Genomic DNA, 26593 nt, shown 5'->3' with positions numbered 1-26593 from the left:
CCTAGGATCTTTTCCGTCAGCAGCAACCTGTCCTGCTGGGGTGAAGAATTTTGTAGTAGGCCTCCTCAGTGGTCTTGAGGGACACATCCCCAGGAGAAACAACTTCTGACAGGCATCCTGTTCATTTGCTTTTGTGGCCTTTGACTCAACCGCTGAGTCCCATCTTGTATCGTAAAGACGCAAAGGGAACTGAAGAGCGGTGCCAGTAGTGTGTATCGTGATCTCACCCTGATGGTGTTTTCTTTCCTAACATTCAGGTGGCCGTAGGAGCACAGGACACAGGTATGTATCCTGGAAACTGTTTCTTGCTGAGAAAAATGTTGAGATGGTGATGCAGGTGGGGCATTGTTGTTGACTTCAGTCTGGAGAGCTACCCTAATTCCAGAGGCCTGGGAGGACTGGTGCTTGTGAGTGGGGGGAAGGACCTACGTCCCAGGTGAAAAACTATGTGATACTTCTACAGTAGCAGAAAGATAATGTATTCCTCGAGTGTGGTGTGTTTTTGTGGGCATGAGTCCTGGGGTGGTTCTGTGTGTGTGTGTGTGTGTGTGTGTGTGTGTGTGTCACGTGATTGTGACTGTGAATGTGTGTTGGGTGTGTTTTCTTGGGAGACATACAGACTAAGCCACACAAAATGAGACAGACACACTGAAAGAGAGAGACAGAGAGAGAGAGAGTTTTAGACGTGGGTTTGCCCAGAGGATAGGTGTCACTGACACTGCACAATGATTCGTGTCTACGTTCTCACGCACTCCTCCCACTGCACACCTCGAGGAATACCGCTGTGCACGGCTCAGCAGTAACCTTTAGCCCACGGCGGTCACCGCAGCCTCAATATGCTCTGGCCCATGTTCATATCAAGGAACAGTCCCTGAGTGATACTTGAGCAGCACCAACATGGTACTGACAGGGATTGTGGTCTTTCTAGGTGTCCCCGAGGAGGAAAGACGGCGGCCCCGTCCTGTCCTGAGTCACCAGGCTGTTGCTGAGGTGAGCTTCCTGTCTTTCCTTGAGGACCACAAGTGCTTTCTTAGAGTCTTTGCAATCAACATCTGTTGTAAATGTGACAATGAACCGTTGAGATGATAATGTTATTTTCCCTGTGGGGAGAAACATATTGTCAATTTCCATGGTCGTTTCTTGCCAACTGTCCCCTTGGTCAGGGGGACATTGTCCACTGGCAGTGCCAAACCTGGTCATAAACAGCGTCCTAGGATCTTTTTCGGCAGCCGCACTTTTTCCTTCTGGGTGAACAGTTTTGTAGTCTGCATCCTCAGTGTTCTTTAGAGACACATCTCCAGGAAAAACGACTTTGACAGGCATATTATTCATTTGCTTTTGTGGCCTTTGACTCAAACACTGTGTCCCATCCTGTATCCCAACGTCACCAAGAAAACTGAAGAGTGGTGCGCATACTGTATATCATTATCTCACCCTTCTTTTGTTTTTTTTTCTATCATCCAGATGGCTGTAGGAACACAAGAAAAAGATACGTGGCTTGCAAAATGTTTCTTACTGACAAAAATGTTTCGGAGGCGGTGTAAGTGGTATATTCTTGTTGTCTTCAGCCCGGAGAGTCCCCTGATATCAGGGTCCTGGGGGAATGGTGCTTGAGTGTGGGGGGGGAAAGACCGATATCCCAGGTGAAATCTTTGTCCACGTTTCTACAGAGGAGAGAGATAATGTATTCCTTCTGTGCAGTGTGATTCTGTGTGCACGAGTCTTACAGTTGTTCTGTATGTGTCTGTATGTCGCATGATTGTGAGTGTGTATGCGTATGTGTGTGTGTGTGTATGTGTCTGTGTGTTTGTGTGTTTTCCTAGGAACCTCAGAGACAGAGAGACAGAGCCACACACAGAAAGAGACAGACACATTGGAAGAGAGGGAGAGATAGAGACAGAGAGTGGGTGTGCCCAGAGATATAGGCCACTGACACAGGACAATGACCAACATCTACAATGCAGAGTCCTGGGAGGACTAGTGGAAAGACCGACGTTCTAGGTGACAAACTAGGTCATGTGTCTACAGTATAAGAAAGCAACTGTATTCCTTGTGTGCAGTGTAATTTTGTGTGTTGACTCTGGGGGTTCTGTATGTGTGTGTATGTCGCGGGATCGTGACTGTGTATGTTGTGTCTGTTTGTGTCTTTTCTTGAGAGACTCAGAGACAAAGCCACATACAGAAAGAGGCAGATACCTTGAGAGAGAGGGAGAGAGAGAGAGAGATGTGGGCTTGCCCATGAGATATGTGCCAATGACACTGAAAAATGACCAAAGTCTACATTCTCAAAAATGTCTGCATACCGCACACTTCAAGGAACACTGCCGAGTGTGGCTCAGCAGTGATCCTTGGTCCCTACAGGTAACAAAAGCCTCCGTATGCTTTGGCCCATGTTCATGTAAGGAAGAGTCCCGGAGGTAATCTTGAGCAGCACCAAGAAGATACTGACTTGTGAATTGTTTCCTTCTAGATGTCCCTAAGGTGGAAAAGCTGAGGGCCCTTCGTCAAATGAGGCAGCAGGCTTTTGCTGAGGTGAGCTTGCCTGTCTTTCCCTGAGGAACACAAGTGCTTTCTCAGAGTCTTTCCAATCACCTTCTGTTATCAATATGACAGTGTACATTTTAGTTGGTATTGCTACTTTCCCTGCTGGGGAGAATGGTGAGTGGGTGGCTCTTGCCATTTTTAACATTGGTCAGGGGGCATTTACCACTGGCCATGCCAAAGCTTGTAAGAAAGAGTGTTATCAGCACTTTTTCATCAGCAGCAATTTTTCCTACTTGGGTGAAGAATTTTGTACTCGGCATCCAAAGTGTTCACGAGAGACACATCCACGGGAAAAACAACTTCTGACAGGCATCCTATTCATTTGCTTTTGGGGCCCTTGACTCCAGCACTGTGTGCCATCTGGTTTCCTAAAGTCAAGAGGAGAACCAAAGAGCAGTGCTATGAGTGTACACCATGGTCTCACCCTGATGGTGTTTCTTTTCTCTACATTCAGGTCCTGGCAAGAGCAATGGAATGTGGTATGTATTTTGGAATCAGTCTCTTGCTGATGAAATAATCTATATGGTCAGGACGCTGGGGCATTCCTGCTGGCCTCGTTCTGGAGAGCTACCCTGACTCTAGGTTCCTTGTAGGACCAAGGCTTTAGGAGGTAGAGAAAAGACAGATTTCCCAGGGGAAAAGCTATGCCCATGTTTACAGTGTGAGAAGACAATGTATTCACTAGGTGTTGTGTGTGTGCGTGTGTTTGTGTATGCCCGTGTGTGTGTTTGAGAGAGAGAGAAATGAGAGTCAGGGAAACACACAGAGAACGAGACACACTCATAATAGATAGAGACAGTGAGGTGAGAGAGAGAGAGAGATGTGTTTTCCCCAAGAGACATGTGCCACTGACACCGCACAAGACGAATGTTTACATTCTCAAAAAACTCCTCTTATTGCACATGTCAAGGAATAATGCTGACGGTCGCTCAGCAGTAACATTCAGTCCATGCAGGTGACCAAAGACTCAATATGCTCTGGCCCATGTTCATATCAAGCAACAGTCCGTGAATTATTCTTGAGCAGCACCAACAAGGTACTGAGGTGCATTCTGTGTCCTTCTAGAAGTCCCTAAGGAGGAAATGCTGCAGGAACTTCCTGAAAGGAGACAGCAGGCTGTTGCTGAGGTGAGCTTGCCTGTTTTCCCCTGAGGAACACATGTGCTTTCTTAGATATTTCCAATCACTTCTGTTGTAAATGTGACAATGTACGTTTTAGATGATATGGTTACTACCCTGGTGGGGAGACTGGTGAGTGGCGGCCTCTTGCCAACTGTCACCTTGGTCAGGGGGACATTTACCACTGGCAGTGCCAAACCTGGTAAGAAACAGTGTCAAAGGATCTTTTTCCTCAGCAGCAATTTTTCCTGCTTGGTGAAGAAATTTGTAGTCGCCACCCCAGTGGTCTTGGAAGACACATCTCCAGGAAAAACAACTTCTCACAGGCATCCTATTCATTTGCTTTCGGGGACCTTTGACTCAACCACTGTGTCCCATCTTCTATCCTTGAGTCACCAAGAGAACTGAAGAGTGGTGCAAATAACGTATATCATGATCTCACCCTGATGGTGTTTTCTTTCCTAACATTCAGGTTGCTGCAGGAGTACAGGAGACAGGTATGTATCCTGGAAAAAAATTTCCTGCTGAGGAAAATGTTTAGATGGTGATGTAGGTGAGGAATTCTTGTTGTCTTCAGTCTGGAGAGTTACACTGATTCCAGAGTCCTGAGAGGACTTAGTCTAAGGTGGGGGGGGGGAAGACCGATGTCCCAGGTGAAAAACTATGTCCACGTTTCTACATTATGAGAAAGATAATGTATTCTTTGAGTGTGGAGTGATTTTGTGTGCATGAGTCTTGGGGTTGTTCTCTATGGTCTGTGTAGCATGACTGTTAGCGTGTGTGTGTGTGTGTGTGTGTGTGTGTGTGTGTGTGTGTGTGTGTTTCAGAGAGTCAGAAACGAGACAGACACATTGAGAGAGAGAGAGAGAGAGAGGAGAGACAGCAAGAGATGTGTTTCCCCAGGAGCTATGTGCCACTGACACTGCACAATGGCCAATGTCTACATTCTCCAAACACTCCTCATACTGCACACTTCAAGGAATACAGCTGAGCGTGGCTCAGCAGTAACACTCAGTCCATGCAGGTAACAAAAGCCTCCATCGACTCTGGCCCATGTTCATATCACGGAACAGTCCCTGAGTTATTCTTGAGCAGCATCAACAAGGTACTGACGTGTATTCTGTGTCCTTTTAGATGTCCCTAAGGAAGAAAAGCTGCGTGCCCTTCCTGAAAGGAAGCAGAAGGCTGTGGCTGAGGTGAGCTTGCCTGTCTTTCCCTGAGGAACACAAGTGCGTTCTTAGTGTCCTTCCAGTCATCTCCTGTTGTAAATATGACAGTGTACATGGTAGATGCTATTGTTACTTTCCCTGGCTGGGAGAGTGGTGAGTGGTTGCCTCTTGCCAACTGTCACCTTGGTCAGGGGGACATTTACCCCGGCAGAGTCAAACCTGGTAAGAAACAGCGTCCTAGGATCTTTTTCATCGGCAACAATTTTTCCTACTTGGGTGAAGAATTTTGTACTCAGCATTCTATGTGCTCATGAGAGATACATCCACAGGAAAAACAACTTCTGAAAGGTATCCTATTCATTTGATTTTGGGGACTTTTGACCCAAGCACTGTGTGCCATCTGGTTTCCTAAAGTCAAGAGGAGAACCAAAGACTAGTGCAATGCATGTACATCACGATCTCACCCTGATGGTGTTTCTTTCCTCTACATTCAGGTCGTCGTGAGAGTGATGGAATACGGTAGGTATTTTGGTATCAGTCTCCTGCTGATGCAAATATCCATATGGTCAGGAACCTGCGGCATTCCTGCTGGCCTCGTTCTGGAGAGCTACCCTGACTCTAGGTTCCTTGTAGGACCGAGGCTTTAGGGTGTGGAGACAAGACAGATTTCCCAGGGGAAAACCTATTTCCATGTTCACAATGTGAGAAGGCAATGTATTCACTGTGTGTGTGTGTGTGTGTGTGTGTGTGTGTACGCGTGTTTGAGAGAGAGAAAATGAGGTACAGGGAAACACACAAAGAGAATGAGACACACTCATAACAAAGAGAGTGAGGTTAGAGAGAGAGAGATGTGTTTTTCCCCCAGAGATATGTGCCACTGACACCTCACAAGACGAATATCTGCATTCTCAAAAAACTCCTCTTATTGCACATGTCAAGGAATAATGCTGACGGTCGCTCAGCAGTAACATTCAGTCCATGCAGGTGACCAAAGACTCAATATGCTCTGGCCCATGTTCATATCAAGCAACAGTCCGTGAATTATTCTTGAGCAGCACCAACAAGGTACTGAGGTGCATTCTGTGTCCTTCTAGAAGTCCCTAAGGAGGAAATGCTGCAGGAACTTCCTGAAAGGAGACAGCAGGCTGTTGCTGAGGTGAGCTTGCCTGTTTTCCCCTGAGGAACACATGTGCTTTCTTAGATATTTCCAATCACTTCTGTTGTAAATGTGACAATGTACGTTTTAGATGATATGGTTACTACCCTGGTGGGGAGACTGGTGAGTGGCGGCCTCTTGCCAACTGTCACCTTGGTCAGGGGGACATTTACCACTGGCAGTGCCAAACCTGGTAAGAAACAGTGTCAAAGGATCTTTTTCCTCAGCAGCAATTTTTCCTGCTTGGTGAAGAAATTTGTAGTCGCCACCCCAGTGGTCTTGGAAGACACATCTCCAGGAAAAACAACTTCTCACAGGCATCCTATTCATTTGCTTTCGGGGACCTTTGACTCAACCACTGTGTCCCATCTTCTATCCTTGAGTCACCAAGAGAACTGAAGAGTGGTGCAAATAACGTATATCATGATCTCACCCTGATGGTGTTTTCTTTCCTAACATTCAGGTTGCCGCAGGAGTACAGGAGACAGGTATGTATCCTGGAAAAAAATTTCCTGCTGAGGAAAATGTTTAGATGGTGATGTAGGTGAGGAATTCTTGTTGTCTTCAGTCTGGAGAGTTACACTGATTCCAGAGTCCTGAGAGGACTTAGTCTAAGGTGGGGGGGGGGGAAGACCGATGTCCCAGGTGAAAAACTATGTCCACGTTTCTACATTATGAGAAAGATAATGTATTCTTTGAGTGTGGAGTGATTTTGTGTGCATGAGTCTTGGGGTTGTTCTCTATGGTCTGTGTAGCATGACTGTTAGCGTGTGTGTGTGTGTTTCAGAGAGTCAGAAACAAGACAGACACATTGAGAGAGAGAGAGAGAGGAGAGACAGCAAGAGATGTGTTTCCCCAGGAGCTATGTGCCACTGACACTGCACAATGGCCAATGTCTACATTCTCCAAACACTCCTCATACTGCACACTTCAAGGAATACAGCTGAGCGTGGCTCAGCAGTAACACTCAGTCCATGCAGGTAACAAAAGCCTCCATCGACTCTGGCCCATGTTCATATCACGGAACAGTCCCTGAGTTATTCTTGAGCAGCATCAACAAGGTACTGACGTGTATTCTGTGTCCTTTTAGATGTCCCTAAGGAAGAAAAGCTGCGTGCCCTTCCTGAAAGGAAGCAGAAGGCTGTGGCTGAGGTGAGCTTGCCTGTCTTTCCCTGAGGAACACAAGTGCGTTCTTGGTGTCCTTCCAATCATCTCCTGTTGTAAATATGACAATGTACATGGTAGATGCTATTGTTACTTTCCCTGGCTGGGAGAGTGGTGAGTGGTTGCCTCTTGCCAACTGTCACGTTGGTCAGGGGGACATTTACCCCGGCAGAGCCAAACCTGGTAAGAAACAGCGTCCTCGGATCTTTTTCATCGGCAACAATTTTTCCTACTTGGGTGAAGAATTTTGTACTCAGCGTTCTATGTGCTCATGAGAGACACATCCACAGGAAAAACAACTTCTGAAAGGTATCCTATTCATTTGATTTTGGGGACTTTTGACCCAAGCACTGTGTGCCATCTGGTTTCCTAAAGTCAAGAGGAGAACCAAAGACTAGTGCAATGCATGTACATCACGATCTCACCCTGATGGTGTTTCTTTCCTCTACATTCAGGTCGTCGTGAGAGCGATGGAATACGGTAGGTATTTTGGTATCAGTCTCCTGCTGATGCAAATATCCATATGGTCAGGAACCTGCGGCATTCCTGCTGGCCTCGTTCTGGAGAGCTACCCTGACTCTAGGTTCCTTGTAGGACCGAGGCTTTAGGGTGTGGAGACAAGACAGATTTCCCAGGGGAAAACCTATTTCCATGTTCACAATGTGAGAAGGCAATGTATTCGCTGTGTGGTGTGTGTGTGTGTGTGTGTGTGTGTACGCGTGTTTGAGAGAGACAGAAAATGAGGTACAGGGAAACACACAAAGAGAATGAGACACACTCATAACAAAGAGAGTGAGGTTAGAGAGAGAGAGATGTGTTTTTCCCCCAGAGATATGTGCCACTGACACCTCACAAGACGAATATCTGCATTCTCAAAAAAATCCTCATACTGCACACTTCAAGGAATAGAGCTGACGGTCGCTCAGCAGTAACATTCAGTCCATGCAGGTGACCAGAGCCTCCATATGCTCTGGCCCATGTTCATATCAAGCAACAGTCCGTGAATTATTCTTGAGCAGCACCAACAAGGTACTGAGGTGCATTCTGTGTCCTTCTAGAAGTCCCTAAGGAGGAAACGCTGCAGGAACTTCCTGAAAGGAGACAGCAGGCTGTTGCTGAGGTGAGCTTGCCTGTTTTCCCCTGAGGAACACATGTGCTTTCTTAGATATTTCCAATCACTTCTGTTGTAAATGTGACAATGTACGTTTTAGATGATATGGTTACTACCCTGGTGGGGAGACTGGTGAGTGGCTGCCTCTTGCCAACTGTCACCTTGGTCAGGGGGACATTTACCACTGGCAGTGCCAAACCTGGTAAGAAACAGTGTCAAAGGATCTTTTTCCTCAGCAGCAATTTTTCCTGCTTGGTGAAGAAATTTGTAGTCGCCACCCTAGTGGTCTTGGAAGACATCTCCAGGAAAAACAACTTCTCACAGGCATCCTATTCATTTGCTTTCGGGGACCTTTGACTCAACCACTGTGTCCCATCTTCTATCCTTGAGTCACCAAGAGAACTGAAGAGTGGTGCAAATAATGTATATCATGATCTCACCCCGATGGTGTTTTCTTTCCTAACATTCAGGTTGCCGCAGGAGTACAGGAGACAGGTATGTATCCTGGAAAAAAATTTCCTGCTGAGGAAAATGTTTAGATGGTGATGTAGGTGAGGAATTCTTGTTGTCTTCAGTCTGGAGAGTTACATTGATTCCAGAGTCCTGAGAGGACTTAGTCTAAGGTGGGGGGGGGGGGAAGACCGATGTCCCAGGTGAAAAACTATGTCCACGTTTCTACATTATGAGAAAGATAATGTATTCTTTGAGTGTGGAGTGATTTTGTGTGCATGAGTCTTGGGGTTGTTCTCTATGGTCTGTGTAGCATGACTGTTAGCGTGTGTGTGTGTGTGTGTGTGTGTGTGTGTGTGTGTGTGTGTGTGTTTCACAGAGTCAGAAACGAGACACATAGAGAGAGAGAGAGAGAGAGGAGAGACAGCAAGAGATGTGTCCTTCCCCAGGAGCTATGTGCCACTGACACTGCACAATGGCCAATGTCTACATTCTCCAAACACTCCTCATACTGCACACTTCAAGGAATACAGCTGAGCGTGGCTCAGCAGTAACACTCAGTCCATGCAGGTAACAAAAGCCTCCATCGACTCTGGCCCATGTTCATATCACGGAACAGTCCCTGAGTTATTCTTGAGCAGCATCAACAAGGTACTGACGTGTATTCTGTGTCCTTTTAGATGTCCCTAAGGAAGAAAAGCTGTGTGCCCTTCCTGAAAGGAAGCAGAAGGCTGTGGCTGAGGTGAGCTTGCCTGTCTTTCCCTGAGGAACACAAGTGCGTTCTTGGTGTCCTTCCAATCATCTCCTGTTGTAAATATGACAATGTACATGGTAGATGCTATTGTTACTTTCCCTGGCTGGGAGAGTGGTGAGTGGTTGCCTCTTGCCAACTGTCACCTTGGTCAGGGGGACATTTACCCCGGCAGAGCCAAACCTGGTAAGAAATAGCGTCCTCGGATCTTTTTCATCGGCAACAATTTTTCCTACTTGGGTGAAGAATTTTGTACTCAGCGTTCTATGTGCTCATGAGAGACACATCCACAGGAAAAACAACTTCTGAAAGGTATCCTATTCATTTGATTTTGGGGACTTTTGACCCAAGCACTGTGTGCCATCTGGTTTCCTAAAGTCAAGAGGAGAACCAAAGACTAGTGCAATGCATGTACATCACGATCTCACCCTGATGGTGTTTCTTTCCTCTACATTCAGGTCGTCGTGAGAGCGATGGAATACGGTAGGTATTTTGGTATCAGTCTCCTGCTGATGCAAATATCCATATGGTCAGGAACCTGCGGCATTCCTGCTGGCCTCGTTCTGGAGAGCTACCCTGACTCTAGGTTCCTTGTAGGACCGAGGCTTTAGGGTGTGGAGACAAGACAGATTTCCCAGGGGAAAACCTATTTCCATGTTCACAATGTGAGAAGGCAATGTATTCGCTGTGTGGTGTGTGTGTGTGTGTGTGTGTGTGTGTGTACGCGTGTTTGAGAGAGACAGAAAATGAGGTACAGGGAAACACACAAAGAGAATGAGACACACTCATAACAAAGAGAGTGAGGTTAGAGAGAGAGAGATGTGTTTTTCCCCCAGAGATATTTGCCACTGACACCTCACAAGACGAATATCTGCATTCTCAAAAAAATCCTCATACTGCACACTTCAAGGAATAGAGGTGACGGTCGCTCAGCAGTAACATTCAGTCCATGCAGGTAACCAGAGCCTCCATATGCTCTGGCCTATGTTCATATCAAGGAAGTCCCTGAGTTATTCTTGAGCAGCACCAACAAGGTACTGATGCGTATTCTGTGTCCATCTAGGTGTCCCTAAGGAGAAAAAGCTGCGGGCCATTCCTGAAAGGAGGCAGCAGGCTGGTGCTGAGGTGAGCTTGCCTGTCTTTCCCTGACAAACACAATTGCTTTCTTAGAGCCTTTCCAATCAACTTCTGTTGTATATGTGAGAATGTACATTTTAGATGATATTGTTACTTTTGCTGGTGGGGAGAGTGGTGAGTGGCTGCCTCTTACAAACTGTAACCCTGGTCAGGGGGATATTTACCACTGGCAGTGCCAAACCTGGTAAGAAACAGTGTTATTGGATATTTTTCGTCAGCAGCAGTTTTTCCTACATAGGTGAAGAATTTGGTAGTTGGCATCCTAATTGGTCTTGAGACACATCCCAGGGAAAAACAACTTCTGACAGGCATCCTATTCATTGGGTTTTGTGGCCTTTGACTCAACCACTGTGTCCCATCTTGTATCCGAAAGTCACCAAGAGAACCGAAGAGTGGCGCAAATACTGTATATCATGATCTCACCCTGATGGTGTTTTCCTTCCTAACATTCAGGTGGCCGTAGGAGCACGGGAGAAAGGTATGTATTCTGGAAACAGTTTTTGCTGAGGAAAATGTTTAGATGGTGATTAGGTGGGCATTCTTGTTGTCTTCAGTCTGGAGACCTACCCTGATTCCAGAGTCCTGGGAGGACTTAGTCCAAGGATGGGGGGGAAAGACCAATGTCCCAGGTGAAAACTATGTCCATGTTTCTACACTATGAGAAAGATAATGTATTCCTTGAGTGCGGAGTGATTCTGTGTGCATGAGTCTTGGGGTTGTTCTGTTTGTGTATGTATGTCGCGTGATTGTGTGTGTGTGTGTGTGTGTGTGTGTGTTTGCTTGAGAGACTCAGAGACAGACACACACAGAAAGAGACAGTAACATTAGAGAGAGAGAGAGAGATGTGGGTTTGCCCAGCAAATATGTGACACTGACACTGCACAATGACCAGTATCTACATTCTCAAAAAACTCCTCATACTGCACACTTCAAGGAATACAGCTGAGTGTGGCTCAGCAGTCACATTCAGTCTATGCAGGTAACCAAAGCCTCCGTGTGCTCTGGCCCATGTTCTATCAAGCAACAGTCCTTGAGTTATTCTTGAGGAGGACCAACAAGGTACTGACGTGTATTCTGTGTCCTTCTAGGTGTCCCTAAGGAGGAAAAGCAGAGGGCCCTTCCTGGAAGGAGGCAGCAGGCTGTGGCTGAGGTGAGCTTGCCTGTCTTTCCCTGAGGAACACAAGTGCTGTCTTAGAGGCTTTCCAATCAACTTCTGTTGTACATATGACAGTCTACATTTTCGATGATACTGTTTCTTTCCCTGATGGGGACAGTGGCGAGTGGTTGCCTCTTGCCAACTGAAACCTTGGTCAGGGGGACATTGACCACTGGCAGTGGCAAACCTGGTAAGAAACAGTGTCCTAGGATCTTTTTTGGCAGCAGCAACTTTTCCAGCTTGGGTGAAGAATTTTGTAGTCGCCATCCTAAGTGGTCTTGGCAGATACGTCCCAGGGGAAAAAAAAACTTTTTACAGGCATACTATTCATTTGCTTTTGGGGACCTTTGACTCAAGCACTGTGTGCTATTTGGTTTCCTAAAATCAAGGGGAGAACCAATGTGCAGTGCTATGAGTTTATATCATGATCTCACCCTGGTGTTGTTTCCTTTCTCTACATTCAGGTCATCAAGAGAGCAATGGAATATGGTATGTATTTTGGAATCTGTGTCCTGCTGATGAAAGAATCTATATGTTCAGGAAGCTGGGGCATTCCTGATGGCATCAGTCTGGAGAGCTACCCTGACGCCAGGGTTCTGGTAGGAGAGAGGCTTGAGGGTGTGGAGAAAAGACAGATTTCCCAGGGGAAAGCTATGTCCATTTTTACAGTGTGAGGAAGACAATATAATCAGTGTGTGGGGTGTGTGTGTGTGTGTGGACGCACAAGTGTGAGAGAGGCAGAACCTGAGGGACAGAGAAAGAGACAGGGAAACTTACAAAGAGAATGAGACACACGAGAGAGAGAGAGAGAGAGAGAGAGAGAGAGAGAGAGAGAGAGAGAAAAGAGAGAGAGAGATAGAGAATGTGTGTTTCCCCGGGAGATATGTGCCACTGACACTGCACAATGTCTGATGTTTAGTGTCTCAGGAAACTCCTCCTACTGCAGACTTCAAAGATTATTGCTGAGCGAGGCTCAGCAGTCACATGCAGTCCATGCAGGTTACCAAAACCTCTGTATGGCCTGGCCCATATTCATTTCACGGAACAGTCCCTGAGTCATTCTTGAGCAGCACCAACAATGTACTGACCTGTTTTCTGTGTCCTTTTAGGTGTCACTGTGGAGAAAAAGCTGCAGTCCTTTACAGTAAGGAGGCAAAAGACTGTTGCAGAGGTGAGCTTGCCTGTCGTTCCCTGAGGCATACAAGTGCTTTTGTAGTGTCTTTCCAATCAACTTCTGTTGTAAAGATGATAATGTACATTTTAGATGATACTGTTACTTTCCCTGGTGGGGAGAGTGGGGAGTGCTTGCCTCTTGCCAACTGTAACCTTGGTCATGGGGACATTTACCACTGGCAGTGCCAAACCTGGTAATAAACAGTGTCCTAGGACTTTCTCGTCAGCAGCAATTTGTCCTGCTTGGTGAAGAAATGTGTAGTCGCCATCCTAGTGGTCTTGGGAAACACATCTCCAGGAAAAACAACTTCTGACAGGCATCTTACTCATTTGCTTTTGGGGACCTTTGACCCAAAGGTCAAATCTGGTTTCCCATCTGGTTTCCTAAAGTCAGGGGAGAACCAAAGAGCAGTGAAAAGAGTGTACATTATGATCTCACCCTGATGGTGTTTTCTTTCCTAACATTCAGGTGGCCATAGGAGCACGAGAAGAAGGTACGTATTCTGGAAACAGCTTCTTGCTGAGGAAAACGTTTAGATGTTGATGTAGGTGGGGCATTCTTGTTGTGTTCAATGTGGAGAGCCACCCTGATTCCAGAGACCTGGGACATCTTAGGCCAAGTGTGGTGGGGTGTGACCGAAGTCCTAAGTGAAAAACTATGTCCATGTTTCCACAGTATGAGAAAGATAATGTATTCCTTGATTGCAGAGTGATGCTCTGTGCATGAGTCTTGGTGTTGTTCTGTATGTGTCTGTATGCAGTGTAACTATGAGTGTGTACGTGTGTGTGTGTGTGTGTGTGTGTGTGCGTGTGCATGTGTTTACTTGAGAGCCTCACAGACAGAGACAGAGGCACATGCAGAAAGAGACAGACATATTGAAAAAAGTGAGAGAGAGAGAGAGAGAGATGTGAGTTTTCCCAGGTGATATGTGCCACTGACACTGCACAATGGCCAATGTCGACTTTCTTCAAAAGCTCCTCATAGTGCACACTTCAAGAAATACAGCTGAGTGTGGTCAGCAGTGACATTCAGTCCATGCAGGCACCAAAGCCTCCATATGCTGTGGCGCATTTTCTTATCAAGGATCACTCCCTGCGGTATTCTGGAGCATTACCGACAACGTACTGACATATATTCTGTATGCTTCTAGGTGTCTCTAAGGAGGAAAATATGTGGGCCGTTCCTGTCAGGAGACACCAAGGTGTTGCTGAGGTGAACTTGCCTGTCTTTGCCTATGGAAGACAAGTTGATTACTTAGTGTATCTCCAGTCATATTCGGTGCCATAGGACTATGTACATTTTACATGATAGCATTCAATTCCATGGTAGATTGGTGAGTGGTTGTCTCTTGCCAACTGTAACTTGATCAAGAGGACATTAACCACTGGCAATGCCAATCCTGCTAAGAAACAGTGTCATACGATCTTTTCCTGAGTAGCAATATTTCCTGCTTGGGTGAGGAAGTTTGTAGTTGGCACCCTAAATGGTCTTCAGAGACACATCCCCAGGAAAAACAACTTCAGACAGGCATCCTATTCATTTGTTTTTGGGGACCTTTGACTCAAGCACTGTGTGCATCTGGTTTCCTGAAGTCCAGAGGAGAACCAAAGACCAGTGCAATGCGTGTTCATCATGATCTGACCCTGATGGTGTTTCTTTTCTCTACAATCAGGTGGCAACGGGAGCAACGGAACATGGTATGTATTTTGGAATCAGTCCCCTGCTGATGAAATAATCTATGTGGTCAGGAAGTTGGGATATTCCTGCTGGCATCAGTCTGGAGAGCTACGCTGACTCCAGGTTCCTTGTAGGACAGAGGCTTGAGGGTGTGGGGAAAAGACAAATTTCCCAGGGGAAAACCTGTGTCCATGTTTACAGTGTGAGGAAGACAATGTATTCACTGTGTGTGTGTGTGTGTGCATGTATGTTTGAGTCAGACAGAAACTCAGGGACAGGGAAGGAGGCAGGGAAACACACTAAGAGAAAGAGACACACACATTCATTAGAGAGATGGAGAGAGAGACAGAGAGAGAGGAGAGACAGCGAGAGGTGTGCCCTTCCCTAGGGGATATGTGCCACTGACACTGCACAATAACCAATGTCTACATTCTCAAAAAACTCCTCAAACTGCACACTTCAAGGAATACTGCTGAGCGTGGCTCAGCAGCAACCTTCAGTCCATGCAGGTAACAAAAGCCTCCGTACACTCTGGCCCATGTTCATATCACGGAACAGTCCCTGAGTTTTCTTTAGCAGCGCCAACAATGTACTGACGTGTGTTCTGTGTCCTTCTAGGTGTCCCTGAGGAGGAAAAGATGTGGGCTGTTCCTGTCAGGAGGCAGCAGGATGTTGCTGAGGTGAGCTTGCCTGTCTTTCCCTGAGGAACACAAGTCATTTCTTCGTGTCTTTCCAATCAACGTCTGTTGTAAATCGGACAATGTACTTTTTAGATGATATTGTTACTTTCCGGGGTGTGGAGTGTGGAGTATGGGTGTCTCTTGCCAAATGTAACCTTGGCAGGGGGACATTCACCACTGGCAGTGCTAAACCTGGTCATAAACAGTGTCAAAGGATCTTTTTCGTCAGCAGCAATTTTTCCTGCTTGGGTGAGGAATTTTGTAGTCAGCATCCTCCGTGGTCTTCAGAGACACATCCCCAGGAAACAACAACTTCTGACGGGCATGCTATTCATTTGCTACTGGGGACCTTTGACTCAAGCACTGTGTGCCATCTGGTTCCTAAAGTCCAGAGGAGAATGAAAGCCCAGGGCAATGAGAGTTCATCATGATCTGACCCTGATGGTGTTTCTTTTCTCTACAATCAGGTGGCCGCGGGAGCAACGAAATATGGTATGTATTTTGGAATCAGTCCCCTGCTGATGAAATAATCTATGTGGTCAGGAAGTTGGGATATTCCTGCTGGCATCAGTCTGGAGAGCTACCCTGACTGTAGGTTCCCTGTAGGACAGAGGCTTGAGGGTGTGGAGAAAAGATAGATTTCCCAGGGGACAACCTGTGTCCATGTTTACCGTGTGAGGAAGACAATGTATTCACTATGTGTTGTGTTTCTGTGTGTGTGCGTGGGGGTCTGAGGGTGACAGAAACTGAAGGACAGAGAAAGAGACAGGGAAACACATAAAGAGAAAGAGACACATGCTTTCATGAGACAGAGAGGACAGAGTGAGAGGGAGAGAGAGAGGGGGGAGACAGAGAGAGAGAGACACAGAGAGAGATAGAGGGGGGTTGTGTATCCCCAGGGGATATGTGTCACTGACCCTGCACAATGCTCAATGTCTAGTTTCTCAACAAAACTCCTCACACTGCACACTATATGGATTATTGCTGAGCGTGGCTCAGCAGTAACATTCATTCCATGCAGGCAACCAAAGCTTCCATATGCTGTGGCGCATTTTCTTATCAAGGATCACTCCCTGCGGTATTCTGGAGCATTACCGACAACGTACTGACATATATTCTGTATGCTTCTAGGTGTCCCTAAGGAGGAAAATATGTGGGCCGTTCCTGTCAGGAGACACCAAGGTGTTGCTGAGGTGAACTTGCCTGTCTTTGCCTATGGAAGACAAGTTGATTACTTAGTGTATCTCCAGTCATATTCGGTGCCATAGGACTATGTACATTTTACATGATAGCATTCAATTCCGTGGTAGACAGATTGGTGAGTGGTTGTCTCTTGCCAACTGTAACTTGATCAAGAGGACATTAACCACTGGCAATGCCAATCCTGCTAAGAAACAGTGTCATACGATCTTTTCCTGAGTAACAATATTTCCTGCTTGGGTGAGGAAGTTTGTAGTTGGCACCCTAAATGGTCTTCAGAGACACATCCCCAGGAAAAACAACTTCAGACAGGCATCCTATTCATTTGTTTTTGGGGACCTTTGACTCAAGCACTGTGTGCATCTGGTTTCCTAAAGTCCAGAGGAGAACCAAAGACCAGTGCAATGCGTGTTCATCATGATCTGACCCTGATGATGTTTCTTTTCTCTACAATCAGGTGGCAACGGGAGGAACGGAACATGGTATGTACTTTGGAATCAGTCCCCTGCTGATGAAATAATCTATGTGGTCAGGAAGTTGGGATATTCCTGCTGGCATCAGTCTGGAGAGCTACCCTGACTGTAGGTTCCCTGTAGGACAGAGGCTTGAGGGTGTGGGGAAAAGATAGATTTCCCAGGGGAAAACCTGTGTCCATGTTTACAGTGTGAGGAAGACAATGTATTCACTGTGTGTGTGTGTGTGTGTGTGTGTGTGTGTGTGTGTGTTTGTGTGTGTGTGTATGTTTGAGTCAGACAGAAACTGAGAGGGAAGGAGACGGGGAAACACACTAAGAGAATGAGACACACACATTCATTAGAGAGACGGAGAGAGAGACACAGAGAGGGGAGAGACAGCGAGAGATGTGTCTTGCCCCAGGAGATAAGTGCCACTGACACTGCACAATGACCAATGTCTATATTCTGAAAAAACCCCTCAATGATTATTGCTGAGTGTGGCTCAGCAGTAACCTTCCATCCATGCAGGTAAGGAAATCCGCCATATGCTCTGCCCATGTTCCTATCAAGGAAAAGTCCCTGAGCTTTCTTGAGCAGTACTAACAATGTCCTGATGTGTGTACTGTGTCCTTCTAGGTGTCCCTTTGGAGGAAAAGAGGTGGGCTTTTCCTGTAAGGATGCACCAGGCTGTTGGTGAGGTGAGCTTGCCTGTCTTCCCCTGAGGAACACAGTTACTTTCTTAGTGTCTTTCCAATCAGCTTCTGTTGTAAATTTGACAATATACATGGCAGATGATATTGTTACTTTCCTTGGCGGGGAGAGTGGTGAGTGCTTGTCTCTTGCCAACTGTTACCTTGGTGAGGGGGACATTTACCAGTGGCAGTGCCAAACCTGGTGATAAACAGTGTGTTAGGATTAATTTTATCAGAAGCAATTTTCCCTGCTTGGGTGAAGAATTTTAGAGTCTCTATACTAAGTGAACTTAAGAGACACATCCCCCAGAATATACAACTTCTGACAGACATCCTATTCATTTGCTTTTGTGGCCTTTGACTCAACCACTGTGTTCCCTATTGGATCCTAATATCACCAAGATCTAAAGAGTGGTGCAGTCATCGTGCCTCACCTTCTTACCCTTATGCTGTTTTCTTTTCTATAGTTTCCTGTGGTCTCTGGAACCATGGAGAATGGTAGGTATTCAGGAATCAATCATTTGCTATCTTTAGTCAGGGGAGTGCTTCTGATTTTGGGTTTCCATTGAAAGGAGGATCACAGACGTAGTGACAAAGCGATTCGTCGAAGGGTAAACCATGTTCATGTGTTTACAGGCACTCATGTGGCATTCAGGTAGTGAGTTTGTGTGCGTGGAGACTGGGTGAGTCTCTTTGTGAACTGACAAGTGTGTGAAGTGAGCAGGTACGTGCTTGTATGTGGTCTCTGTGTGAGAAGTTTATGTTCCTCTAGATTAACATGTCCCTAAAGAGCACGGTTGCTGGTGTGAACTTTGCCATTCATAAGAAAAATCCCATCACCGAGCTTCATGATGTGTGTCTGTATGTCAAAGGATATAAATATGGACAATTTAAATATGGTTAGTATATTATACACCAAATATAGCTTGTTTAGGCTGAAAAAAGTCCCATTAATAGCCAGGAAAGCATTCACAGGATTCTGAACGGGAAATATGTTTTCAGAATCCATAGGATTCTGTGAATCATGACTTCAGTTCAAGGTAGACCTCAACTCTGAGGAGGCTGTTTCATTGCCTTCAGGGCACTTGGATCGATCCTGATTAAGGAGAAGGAGCCCTAATGGTATCTAATTGGCCTCTGAGGAAAGGAAGCTTATGGAAGTGATGAATTATGGAGGGGTTGGCACGGGCTGTGGGGATGGGGCCTGGACGGGGAGACGAGGCCCTTTAACCCCCAATTCCTAGTACTTTCTCTCACGCCTCTACTTTCTGAGGCAGACCCTGAATTTCTAGGCTGAGGTTGTCATCAGTAATAATTTCAGTCCTTGCTCCTGATCCTCCTTGTGTGGGGCACCCGCCAGTGCTGAGACTAGAGTGATCCCAGAGTCCTTGCTCCATCATACTTCAGCAGTAAAGGGATAATTGCCCCAGGGTTACTGCCTTCCTGCCCCTCCTATCCTTTCTAAAAAGGAGATTCAAGGAGCCTGAGAAGGAATCCTCCCCCTCTTAGCTGGAGGGCTGGGGCAGGTGGCCCCTGGTGCAGGCATATGCCACACCCAGTTCTGGAGGGCATCTGAGAAGAGGATCCTCCAGCTTCTAGAAATCCTTGCTCTCAAGATCTTAGTGTCCCAGGGGTGTGGAAGATAATGCCTGCTGTGTGTGGTCAAATGCAGGAATGAAACCAGCAGCCAGGCTCTAAGGGTCCTTGCTCCTTCAAATACTTCAGCTTGAAAGGGTGAGAGCACGGTCCAGGGTCTTGGACTAGATGTTAAGCGGGAAATATTGAGGGGGTGCAGAGGGAAGACACGAAGGACATCCAGGCTATGTGAGGGTGGGAGGGGACACCACGGTGGCAGGATTATTTGAATCAGTGTAGCATCAGCACCTGGGCCCAGCCCTGTCCTCACCGAGGATGACATTTGGGCTCCTTCTGGGTGGGATGAGGCAGGACGAGCCGGCATGCCGGGTGAGGGTACCGTATGGACGTCTTCCTAAAAGCCTGGGGAGTGGGGCGTCCTTCCTGTGCCAGCCTCTTCTCCATCTACCAGACACTTTCATTGGTGGACACTGGGGAGGAGCAGACAATGGAGTCAGGTCTCCTGTTCTCCCACCTGGGACACGCCAGCAGGGATGGAACCAGGGTCAGGCCAGACACAAGTACGTTTCCAGGCCTGATCCACCTGGGCCAGGAGGGACCAGTTTTCACCTTTCACCTGCTTCTGGCCGTCACCTGACAGCCAGTCCTTGTCTACACACTGTTGGCCGAGGGTTGTCTGGCTGGAAACACATTCATACAAAAGGGATCTCATCCCATGTGACCAGGGCAGCTGTAGAACATTCTAGTTGCAGAAGAGGTGAGAGGGGCACAGGCTCCAGTGCACAGGGAGCTCAGCAAAGTGGTGGGGGCTGATCCCAGAGTGGAGGTGGTCCTTGCTGTGCTCTTTCCTGGCCCGAGGACATCAGTGTGAGAGTTTGTCTGAAAGGTATGGGAACTGACAGGTCCAAATACTGTCTCTGACCTTCCTTCCACTCACGGGCACAGGAGCCATAGCTCTGGATGGTCACTGCAAGGGCACCGACAGCCTCTCCGTCATTGCTCGTCCCCCAGGGGCTCAGCCCTAGGCAGCCCATGTTTGGCCCCAATAAACGCCTGCTGTTCACAGCCTTGGGCTGGGAACTAGTTTAGGGGCAGAAATGTCCCTCCTCAGCTCACCCAGGCCTGTTGGGCCCCACACTATGCTAGCTGTCTGCCCAGGCACTGGTCCAGATCAGAATGAGAAGGGTGGGCTCCTGAAGACAGTGAGGTACTCCCCCTCTGCCCCGCTGCTCTGATTACATCCAGCATGAGTGTGGGGGTGTCATGCCCTTCACTCTGTTTATCATGTGCCCCTGCTGGGATTCCCCTAAGACCTGGGTGTTGACCTTCAACTCTAAGTGTCCCCAGGGCCTCACGCAGTGGCTGCCACATATGCATGAGCCCAGGGAGAACCTACCAAGGAATGGTCAGATCAGGCCAGCAAGCTCCTCTGCAGAAACCTCCAGGACCGGGAGGTCACGTCTTCCTCATGTGTACATCCTAAAGCTGTGCTATCCAGGGCAGCAGCCACTTGCCACATAGCCATTAGCCGCACCAGCCACGTTTCTGGTGCCCGGCAGACGCATGTTTACAACGCAGAACATTTCCACCCTCACAGAGGGTTCTTCTGGGCAGCTGCTCTGAGCCGGGCACAGGGTCTGCTCGTGGAACCCGCCAAACCCTTTGTCTGTCTGTAACAGTTGGAATGTCAGGTCGCGCAGGTGGCACCTTGTTGCGCGGGTGAGAGCTGTCATGATCCAGTGCAGCTGGGGAAGTACCAGATGAAGGGGGATCCTTTCTCTTGCTTGAAGGTTTGCAACTGTGGTCAATGCCTTGTGGAAGGGCTCTGCCTTTGCCAAGCCCAGGGAAGGTCTGAGGACCCAGAGGAAGGGCAAGTGATGCCGGCTGAGCCAGCATGGCCTCCTCACAGGGAGTTGCAGGAATGGTGGAGCCCCTGTCTCTAATAACCTGCTTGCTCATGCTTGTGTCTCTAAAGATTGGGTGTTGGAGAGCCTGTCTGACTCTGGAACCGATGATGAATAGTCGTCAGATACGGAACTGCACTCAGGTAGGAATCAATGGGAGAGGGTTTCTGGGAACAGCTGGCTTATACCTGCTGCTTTGTAGACTTAGAGTGGGAGGTATGAAATCAGAAAGACAAAGCGAGGATGTGCGAAGCCTTGTTTTGTTCTTTTAATATAATAGTAGCGTCTTTTAACAGAATAGATGTGTTCTCCCTCTGGGCTTTGAATGTACTCTGTCTGTAACCATCTTTTTAAAGTTTTTTTTTTTTTTTTAACCAAGTTGGTTAACATATAGTGTAATAATGGTTTCAGTAATAGAATTTAGTGATTTATCACTTCCATAGAACACCCAGTGGTCATCCGCACCAAGTGCCCTCCCTAACGCTCATCACCTATTTAGTACATCCCTCTACCCAACACCCTTCCAACAGTCCTCAGTGTGTGAAGAGTTAATCAGTCACTTATGGACTGTCTTCATCTCTGTTTTTACCTTATTTTTCCTTCCATTCTCCTATGTTCATCTATTTTGTTAGATTCCACACATGAGTGAAATCATATGATATTTGTCTTTCTCTGACTGACTTAATTTGCTTACCATAACACATTCTAGTTGCACCCACGTTGTTGCAAAAGGCAAGATTTCATTCTTTTGGATCACGGAATAATATTCTATTCTATGTAGATAGATAGATAGATAGATATAGATATATAGATATAGATATAAAATAGGTATATATATAGACAGATATATATATCTATATCTTCCTTATCCATTCATCAGTCACTGGACACCTTGGCTCCTTCCATAATTTGGCTATTATTGACAGTGCCATTATAAACACTGGGGTGCATGTGCCCCTTTGAGTCAGCACTCCTGTATCCTTTGGATAAATATCTAATCATGCAATTGCTAGGACGTAGGGTAGCTCTCTTTTTAATTTTTTTGCAGACCTCCATACTATTTTCCCGAGTGGCTGCACTAGTTTGCATTCCCACCAACAGGGCAAAAGTGTTCCCCCTTCTCGGCATCCTCGCCAACATCTATTGTTACCTGCGTTGTTAATTTGAGCCATGCTGACAGGTGTGAGGTGGTATCTCATTCTGCTTTTGATTTGTATTTCCCTGATGATGACTGCTGTTGAGCCTCTTTTCATGTGTCTGTTAGCCATCTGGTTGTCTTCTTGGGAAAAACGTCTGTTCATGTCTTTTGACCATTTCTTCCCTGAATTCTTTGTTTTTTGGGTGTTGAGTCTGGTAGTTCTTTACAGATGTTGGAAACTAACCCTTTATGTGATATGTCCTTTGCAAATACCTTCTCTGATTCCACCAGTTTTGTTGGTTGTTTCCGTTGCCGTGCAGAAGCTTTTTTTATCTGGATGAGGTCCCAAGAGTTTTGTTTTTGTTTGTTTGTTTTGTTTTTGTTTTTGGCTTTTGTTTCCTTTCTCTCCTGAAACATGTCTATTAAGATGTTGCTGTGGCCGAGGTCAAGAGGTTGTTGCCTGTTTTCTCCTCTAGGATTGTGATGGTTTTCTGTCTCACATGTAGCTCTTTCATCCATTTTGAGTTCATTTTTGTGTATAGTAGGTAAGCGGTCCCATTTCATTCTTCTGCATGTCACTGTCCTGTTTCCCCGATACCATTTGCTGAAGAGACTGTCTTTTTCCATTGGATATTCTTTCCTCTTTTGTCAAAGATGACTTGGCTATACACTTGTGAGTCCATTTCTGGGTTCTCTATTCTGTTCCATTCACGTATGTCTCTGTGTTCGTGCCAGTACCATACTCTCTTAGTGATTATAGCTTTGTAACATAGCTTGAGGTCTGGAATTGTGATGCTTCCATGTTTGGTTTTCTTTTTCAACATCACTTGAACTATTCGGGGTCTTCTCTGGTTCCATACATATTTTAGAATTGTTTGTTCTAGCTCTGTGGAGAATGCTGATGTTACTTGATAGGGACTGCATTGAGGCTGTAGATTGCTTTGGGGAGTATCAACGTTTGAACAGTATTTTTTCTTCCAATCCATGAGCGTGGAATGTCATTCCAATTCTTTGTGTCTTCTTCAATTTCTTCAAGCTCTCAATGCTTTTTAGTGTACAGATCTTTTACCTCCTTGGATACGTTTATTCCTATGTATCTTATGGTTTGGGGTGCAATTGTTAATGGGATAGATTCCTTAATTTTTCTCCCTTCTGCTTCATTATTGGTGTATAGAATGCAATTGATTTCTGTACATTGGTTTCATATCCTGTGACTTTGCTGAATTCATGTAACAGTTCTAGCAGTGGTTTGGTGGAGTCTTTTCTTTTTTAAAGATGAAATTCATTGTCAAATTGGTTTCCATACAACACCCAGTGCTCATCCCAAAAGGTGCCCTCCTCCAAGCCCATCACCCACTTTCCCCTCCCTCCCACCCTCCACCAATTCTCAGTTTATCCTCAGTTTTAAAGGGTCTCTTCTGGTTTGACTCCCTCCCTCTCTAACTTTTTTTTCCTTCCCCTCCCCCATAGTCTTCTGTTAAGTTTCTCAGGATCCACATAAGAGTAAAACATATGGTATCTGTCTTTCTCTGGATAACTTATTTCACTTAGCGTAACACTCTCCAGTTCCATCCACGTTGCTACAAAAGGCCATATTTCATTCTTTCTCATTGCCAAGTAGTATTCCACTGTGTATATAAACCACAGTTTCTTTATCCATTCATCAGTTGATGGACATTTAGGCTCTTTCCATAGTTTGGCTATTGTTGAAAGTGCTGCTAGAAACATCGGGGTACAAGTGCCCCTATGCATCAGCACTCCTGTATCCCTTGGGTAATTCCTAGCAGTGTTCTTCCTGGGTCATAGGGTAGATCTATCTTTACGTTTTTGAGGAGCCTCCACACTGTTTTCCAGAGTGGCTGCACCAGTTTGCATTCCCACCAACAGTGCAAGAGGATTCCCATTTCCCCGCATCCTGTCCAGCAACTATAGTCTCTGGATGTGTTCACTTTAGCCACTCTGACTGTCGTGAGGTGGTATCTCAGTGTGGTTTTGATTTGTATTTCCCTGATGAGGAGTGGCATTGAGTATCTTTTCATGTGCCTGTTGGCCATCTGGATGTCTTCTTTGGAAAAGTGTCTATTCATGTCTTCTGCCCATTTCTTCGCTGGAGAATGTGTTTTTTGGGTGTGGAGTTTGGTGAGTTCTTTATGGATTTTGGAAACTAGCCCTTTGTCTGATATGTCATTTGCAAATATCTTTTCCATTCCATTGGTTGCCTTTTAGTTTTGTTGACCGTTTCCTTTGCAGTGTAGAAGCTTTTCATCTTGATGAGGCCCCAATAGTTCATTTGTGCTTTTAATTCCCTTGCCTTTGGAGATGTGTCAAGGAAGAAATTGCTGCAGCTGAGTTCAGAGCGGTTTCTTCCTGCTTTCTCCTCTAGGGTTTTGACGGTTTCCTGTCTCACATTCAGGTCCTTTATCCATTCTGAGTTTATTTTTGTAAATGGTGTAAGACAGTTCTCTAGTTTCATTCTTCTGCATGTTGCTGTCCAGTTCTCCCAGCACCATTTGTTAAAGAGACTGTGTTTTTTCCATTGGATATTCTTTCCTGCTTTGTCAAAGATGAGTTGGCCATACATTTGTGGGTCCAATTCTGGAGTCTCTATTCTATTCCATCGGTCTATGTGTCTGTTTTCGTGCCAATACCATACTGTCTTGATGATTACAGTTTTGTAGTAGAGGCTAAAGTCTGGGATTGTGATGCCTCCCGCTTTGGTTTTCTTCTTCAATATTACTTTGGCTATTCGGGGTCTTTTGTGGTTCCATACAAATTTTAGGATTGCTTGTTCTAGCTTGGAGAAGAATGCTGGTGCAATTTTGATTGGAATTGCTTTGAATATGTAGATTGCTTTGGGTAGTATTGACATTTTAACAATTTTATTCTTCCAATCCATGAGCATGGAATGTTTTTCCATTTCTTTGTATCGTCTTCAATTTCCTTCATAAGCATTCTATAGTTTTCAGCATACAGATCTTTGACATCTTTGGTTAGGTTAATTCCTAGGAAGTTTATGATTCTTGGTGCCATTGTGAAAGAAATCAGTCACTTTATTTGTCTTTCTGTTGCTTCATTATTAGTGTATAACAATGCAACTGATTTCTGTACATTAATTTTCTATCCTGCGACTTGGCTGAATTCATGTGTCAGTTCTAGCAGGCTTTTGGTGGAGTCTGTTGGGTTTTCCATGTAGAATATCATGTCATCTGCAAAAAGTGAAAGCTTGACTTCCTCTTTGCCAATTTTGATGCCATTGATTTCCTTTTGTTGTCTGATTGCTGATGCTAGCACTTCCAACACTATGTTAAACGACAGTGGTGAGAGTGGACATCCCTGTGGTGTTCCCGATCTCAGGGGGAAAGCTCTCAGTTTTTCCCCATCGAGGATGATATTAGCTGTCGGCTTTTCATAAATGGCTTTTAGGATGTTTAAGTATGTTCCTTCTATCCCAACTTTCTCAAGGTTTTTTTTATTAAGAAAGCATGCTGGTTTTGTCAAATGCTTTTTCTGCGTCGATTGACAGGACCATATGGTTCGTATCTTTTCTTTTATTAATGTGATGTATCCCATTGATTGATTTGCAAATGTTGAACCGGCCCTGCATCCCAGGAATGAATCCCACTTGATCATGGTGAATAATTCTTTTTATATGCTGTTGAATTCGATTTGCTAGTATCCTGTTGAGAATTTTTGCATCCATATTCATCAGGGATATTGGCCTGTAATTCTCTTTGTTTGCTGCGTCTCTGTCTGGTTTGGGAATCAAAGTGATGCTGGCTTCATAGAATGAGTCTGGAAGCTTTCCTTCCCTTTCTGTATTTTGGGACAGCTTGAGAAGGATAGATATTATCTCTGCTTTAAATGGCTGATAGAATTCCCCAAGGGAAGCCATCTGGTCCTGGACTCTTATTTGTTGGGAGATTTTTGATAACTGATCCAATTTCTTCGCTGGTTATGGGTCTGTTCAAGTTTTCTATTTCTTCCTGTTTGAGTCTTGGAAGTGTGTGGGTGCTGAGGAATTTGTCCATTTCTTCCAGGTTGTCCCGTTTGTTGGCCCATAATTTTTCATAGTAGTCCCTGATAATTGCTTGTATTTCAGAAGGATTGGTTGCTGATCGCTTAGATTCCACCCACATCTGCCTAATTTACCGCAGTAACCACCAGAAGCCTAGCAGAACAGACTCTCCGGAGCCAAGCATAGACGAGAGGCCCACGGAAGAGGGTAGGAAGGGTGGAGAGGCGGTGCGCGCTACACGTACTGGCGGGAGGGAGCCAGAGCGGTGGAGGGGCAGCCAGCACACCCGGCAAGGAGGAGCCCCCG

The 26593-nt window shown here is 46.0% G+C and overlaps 1 protein-coding gene and 1 long non-coding RNA gene across 2 annotated transcripts in view; both read left to right on the top strand.

The window, feature by feature from the left end:
- LOC124509896 (titin-like) overlaps window positions 1-15311 on the top strand; it is a 72368-nt gene extending 57057 nt beyond the window's left edge. Inside the window, exons 83-92 of the mRNA XM_047076484.1 lie at window positions 258-282; window positions 929-990; window positions 11054-11078; window positions 11689-11750; window positions 12221-12245; window positions 12866-12927; window positions 13399-13423; window positions 14081-14142; window positions 14603-14627; window positions 15226-15311. Coding sequence (XP_046932440.1) covers window positions 258-282; window positions 929-990; window positions 11054-11078; window positions 11689-11750; window positions 12221-12245; window positions 12866-12927; window positions 13399-13423; window positions 14081-14142; window positions 14603-14627; window positions 15226-15311 — 459 coding nt within the window. The remainder of the gene's footprint in view (window positions 1-257; window positions 283-928; window positions 991-11053; window positions 11079-11688; window positions 11751-12220; window positions 12246-12865; window positions 12928-13398; window positions 13424-14080; window positions 14143-14602; window positions 14628-15225) is intronic.
- Window positions 15312-17577: 2266 nt separating this feature from the next.
- LOC124510342 (uncharacterized) lies at window positions 17578-26454 on the top strand. Its single transcript, XR_006961681.1, has 4 exons — window positions 17578-17640; window positions 18102-18132; window positions 21206-21277; window positions 26372-26454. It is a non-coding gene; the product is annotated as an uncharacterized LOC124510342 (long non-coding RNA).
- Window positions 26455-26593: the final 139 nt, after the last annotated feature.

This window comes from Lynx rufus, unplaced genomic scaffold (assembly GCF_022079265.1).
Source record: "Lynx rufus isolate CCGP_SWC_20201006 ecotype Redwood Valley unplaced genomic scaffold, mLynRuf1.p SCAF_15, whole genome shotgun sequence".
Taxonomy (NCBI): domain Eukaryota; kingdom Metazoa; phylum Chordata; class Mammalia; order Carnivora; family Felidae; genus Lynx; species Lynx rufus.
Note: the sequence above shows the minus strand (reverse complement) of the source record. Positions and strands in the feature narration are given on the sequence as shown.